The following is a 3,798-nucleotide window of genomic DNA, read 5'->3' on the forward strand; positions in this document are numbered from 1 at the left end:
GGGGCTTGCACTTCCCTCAGCAGCAAGGTGACCTGAGCCTTCGTGGTGCCGAGGCCTCACTGTCCCATTCTGTACCCAGGTGCCCCTGACCTCAGAGCAGGTGGCTTCATGCTCGAGTGCTGCCTTCTGGAGCCCCCAGGAGCCCACCTGTGTCTTTGGGGGGACAAGGTCTCGCCTCTGTGTCACACTTCTGCTCTGTGCAGCTTTCTGCCTGGGACAATGACTTCCCGGCACTGTCAGGGTTACGTGGGCTCAGGGAGGGGCGTCCCCAGCACCGGGTTCGCGGTGCCGCTTAGATCTGGGCACCTGCTGGGGGGCTGGCCCAGACAGTGCCTCTGCGTGTAACTCCAGGGTATCTTCTGTGCCCACGCTGGAGAGGGCATGGGTGGGGCAGCCTGGCTGTGTGCTTCTGTGGGCGGGCAGGAAGAGCGAGGGAGTGCCCCGTCCCGGTGGGGGCCGCTGCATGGCCGCTGCCCCTTCAGGCCCCCTCCCCCCCACGGGCCCCTCCCGCTGATCTTCCGTCACCACCACAGGTAGGCCTGCGCGGCTCCCACCAGTGCCCTTCCAAGTTGGCCTTCAAGGCCTCTCCTGTGCCTGGGGCGGAGCAGACAGCTTCCCGTCAGGGAGAAAGGGGGGCTTGACCAAGTGTGTAATGGGGACCAAACACATGACCCCAGGCACTCATGGGCGGCAGAAGTGCCCTGTGAAGGCCCCTCCTGGGGAGGCCCTGTGCCCACGGGTGGCACCCGCTCTGCTGCCTGCCAACGCGCGGGGAGTGGGCGGCACGGGGCCTGGGGTGGCTCAGAGCCTCAGCCCCGGATTCAGCCTCCTCTGCCGCCTGCCGGCTGGGTGCCCTGGGTCAGCTCCGGCCGGCAAGTCAGGTGGGAATGGAGCACACAGCGTTTATTGGATGTCAGAAAAATCAAAGCAACTTTTAACAACAGGAGTTTACACACACACACACACACACACACACACGTGCACACCCCTCTCCCCCAGCTCCCCTCCCGGGAATTTAGTCCCTCTGGTTCCTGGGGCCAACAGGCGGCCAGGCCAGTGAGTGAGGGGGAGCCGTGGTCCCGCGTCAGACCTGCACCTCAGTTTGCCGCAGGCCTCACCCAGCCCAGTCACTGCCCCGTATCCTGGCTTTGCCCAGAAGGGGCAGTTCTCAAACTTCCTGTGCAGGCCTGCCCCCGGGACCCCAGTTCTGTGGGTCTGGGCTGGGGCCCGGGAGCCTGTTTAAGCTCCTCCCGCAGAGGGTGCTCTGAGACACACCCTCCTAAAGTGACGATGGCAGAGGCAGCGGGTACCGAGGGCTGAGCGTGTAACCCTGGCCCAGCTGCCCCGGGGCCCTGCAGGTGCCGACCCGTCAGTGGCAGCTGTGGGGCCGGGGACTCCGCAGTGAGGAGGGGGCTCTGTGTGGGGGCTGGGGCAGGTTTTCTGTTCTGCTCCCTGCTCCCTGCAGCCGTCCCCAGAGGGGTCCTGGTCCCGGTACCCTCTGCCAACGCTGCTGGTTTTATTCCCCAGGCCCGGATGCGTTCAAGAGCCCAGGCTGGTGGAGGCCCAGCTGACGCCCCGCCCCTGCCAGCTGCACGTGCCATCCCCTACACCTGTGTTCCCGGCCCCCTCTCCGCTGGGGCGCCCCCTCCGCCACGGGCCTCCCCACACCTCCACCGCCCAGCACGGCCCAGTAGACTCCACAAGGGGGCGCCTGAGACCACCACTCGCACTCTCCGCTGAGTCAGGGACGGGGTGGCCAGGCGCGCAGGGCCCTGGGGTGGGGGATGCGGGTGGAGTCTGAGACGGTCAGAAGTGGAGGCTCTGCCCAGGAAGGGCTGCCTATGTGCAGCAGGGGTGGGGGCTGGGCTGGGCTGGAGTCTGGGTCACCCCTGCCTCCCCTGCTCTGAGAACATCACCTCCCCTCAAGGGAGCAGACGCTGGGGTGAGGGAGGAGCGCCAAGACCAGCTGGTCATTTCTGAGATGGGTGGCGAGGGAGGGGTTCAAGTGGCCAGCCGAAGACCCCCCCGCTCGGCCTTCCCAGCCCCTGTGGAGAGGGCCCGGGACCCTGTCCCCTCCTGCCCTGGGCCGGGCGTAGGTGGGGCGTGGTGTCCCCGGGAGCAGCCTGCTAAGTCTCCTCCCAGCTGCTGTTGCTGGGTGGGGGGCTGCCGTCCTCTAGGTCGCTTGGGCTCCCAGACCCCGCGTGTGCTGTCACGGGCTCCCCCGGCTTCCTTCTCCCTGGGGGCGGCTTCTTGGAGGCTGTGGAGAGTGGACCACGGTTAGGCGGAGGCAGCAGTCTGTGTCCCCCTCGCAGTGACGCTGGCTTCTTGCCCGGGGCCCCAGGGGCAGCGTTGGGGCAAGGGGAGCCGACGCGTTCCTGGAAGCGCCCGACGGGGGCGCAGGGCTGGGCTCTCTCCCCAGCGTGTGACTCTGGGGACCGCCTGGCCCCGATGCCCCGACGCCTTGCTAGAGGCCCAGGATGTCGTGGATAAATCCTGCTTCTCAGCAAATGCTCTCGGAGTCCCTGAGACACTGGTGGGGTGCCTCCGGGGGCCGGGGGCCCGGGGGGGGGCGGTCTGTCCTTGGGACCCTCGCAGGCAGGTCTTGCCAAGATGCTGGGCCCTAGCAGGACAAGGGCTCTGGGTGGGACGGGCGTGTTGGGGTCTGGACCCCACGTAGCAGCTCCGTGGCCTCCGGTGGATAGCTCACCCCTGGGAGCCTTAGTTTTCCCACCTGTGAAACAGTGATGACCCATCACCGGGCAGGGTGGGGAAGCCCAAAGGCAGTCGCTGCTGTCTGCCGCCTGGAACCTCCTTGTGGGCACCAGATCCAAGGGCGCCGCCCCTGGCACCGAGCGGTGCCTGCCTCAAGCTCAGTGAGGCCGCTGTTCTCACTGACCAGCAGCGTGTGGGTTGCAGGGGTGGGGTGGGTGCCTGCTTGGGAGCCCCTGCGTTCGTCCAGGGAGGAGAACGGGGCGCGGGGTGGAGTTGGCTCGGAGCGGAGGGCACGATGGGTACCCAGGCACCCCTGTGGATTATGGCCACCGGGACAGTTTCCGAATATGCCGAGCAGGAAGTGCCTTGAAACATGACAGGTGTGCTGGCCTCCATGGCCGCCGGAGCAAACACAGGCCACTGTCACCTTCCCGGCAACAATGGCACATTGTGGCGGCCGCAGCCCGGCCCGCCTGCTGCCAGCCTGCCTGCACAAACACCAGGGCGGCCGGCGTTATTAGCTCAGGCTCTCACAGGCTCAGCCTCGGCCCAGCTGCCTCTGCGGCCCACCAGGAAGTGGAAGGTCATCTTGATACCCTCAGGGAGGGGCCCGCCCCTGCCAAACGCTCCGGCAGCCCCCGGGGCCTCAGCGAGAACAGAGCCACTCGCACTCTGCACCCTCCGTGCGGCCCCTCTCTGAGGGTGGACAGGAGGGTCCAGAGACGCCCGCCACAGGGGGCCAGGAGAGGCGCCAGGCTTCTGGGCCCCTGGCCTGGGGGCTGCTGTGGCTCAGGAAGCCCCTTCGCCCTGATGCCAAAGGGTGATAACTGTCCTCAGCCTTATCCCACTGGAGCCTCACACTCGCTCTGCTAGTGCCATCCCTCCCCCTCTGGGAGGAAACTGAGGTTTGGGGTGACGGCACTGGCTCAGGCTGGACAGGGAGGTGAAAAGAGCCAGGATCCACACTGGCTTGACCTGGGTCCCTGCTCGAAGGGGCCTGTGCCAGGGGGAGGTTCAAGGGCTGGTTTCTGGTTCTGAGCAGACACAAAGGTGTGGTGGGGGCTCTGGGCCGCCCCCCCCCGCCCC

At 67.1% G+C, this 3,798-nt stretch overlaps 1 protein-coding gene across 1 annotated transcript in view; it reads right to left on the minus strand.

Annotated features, from left to right (window-relative positions):
• Positions 1-2,041: 2,041 nt before the first annotated feature.
• The window catches only part of RBBP8NL (RBBP8 N-terminal like), a 7,477-nt gene continuing 5,720 nt past the window's right edge, over positions 2,042-3,798 (minus strand). Inside the window, exon 13 of the mRNA XM_077756839.1 lies at positions 2,042-2,257. Within this exon, the coding sequence (XP_077612965.1) occupies positions 2,127-2,257 (131 nt within the window). The 3' untranslated portion in view covers positions 2,042-2,126. The remainder of the gene's footprint in view (positions 2,258-3,798) is intronic.

The sequence above is a fragment of the Crocuta crocuta genome, unplaced genomic scaffold (genome assembly GCF_008692635.1).
Source record: "Crocuta crocuta isolate KB4526 unplaced genomic scaffold, BGI_CrCroc_1.0 scaffold613, whole genome shotgun sequence".
NCBI classification, from domain to species: Eukaryota; Metazoa; Chordata; class Mammalia; order Carnivora; family Hyaenidae; genus Crocuta; species Crocuta crocuta.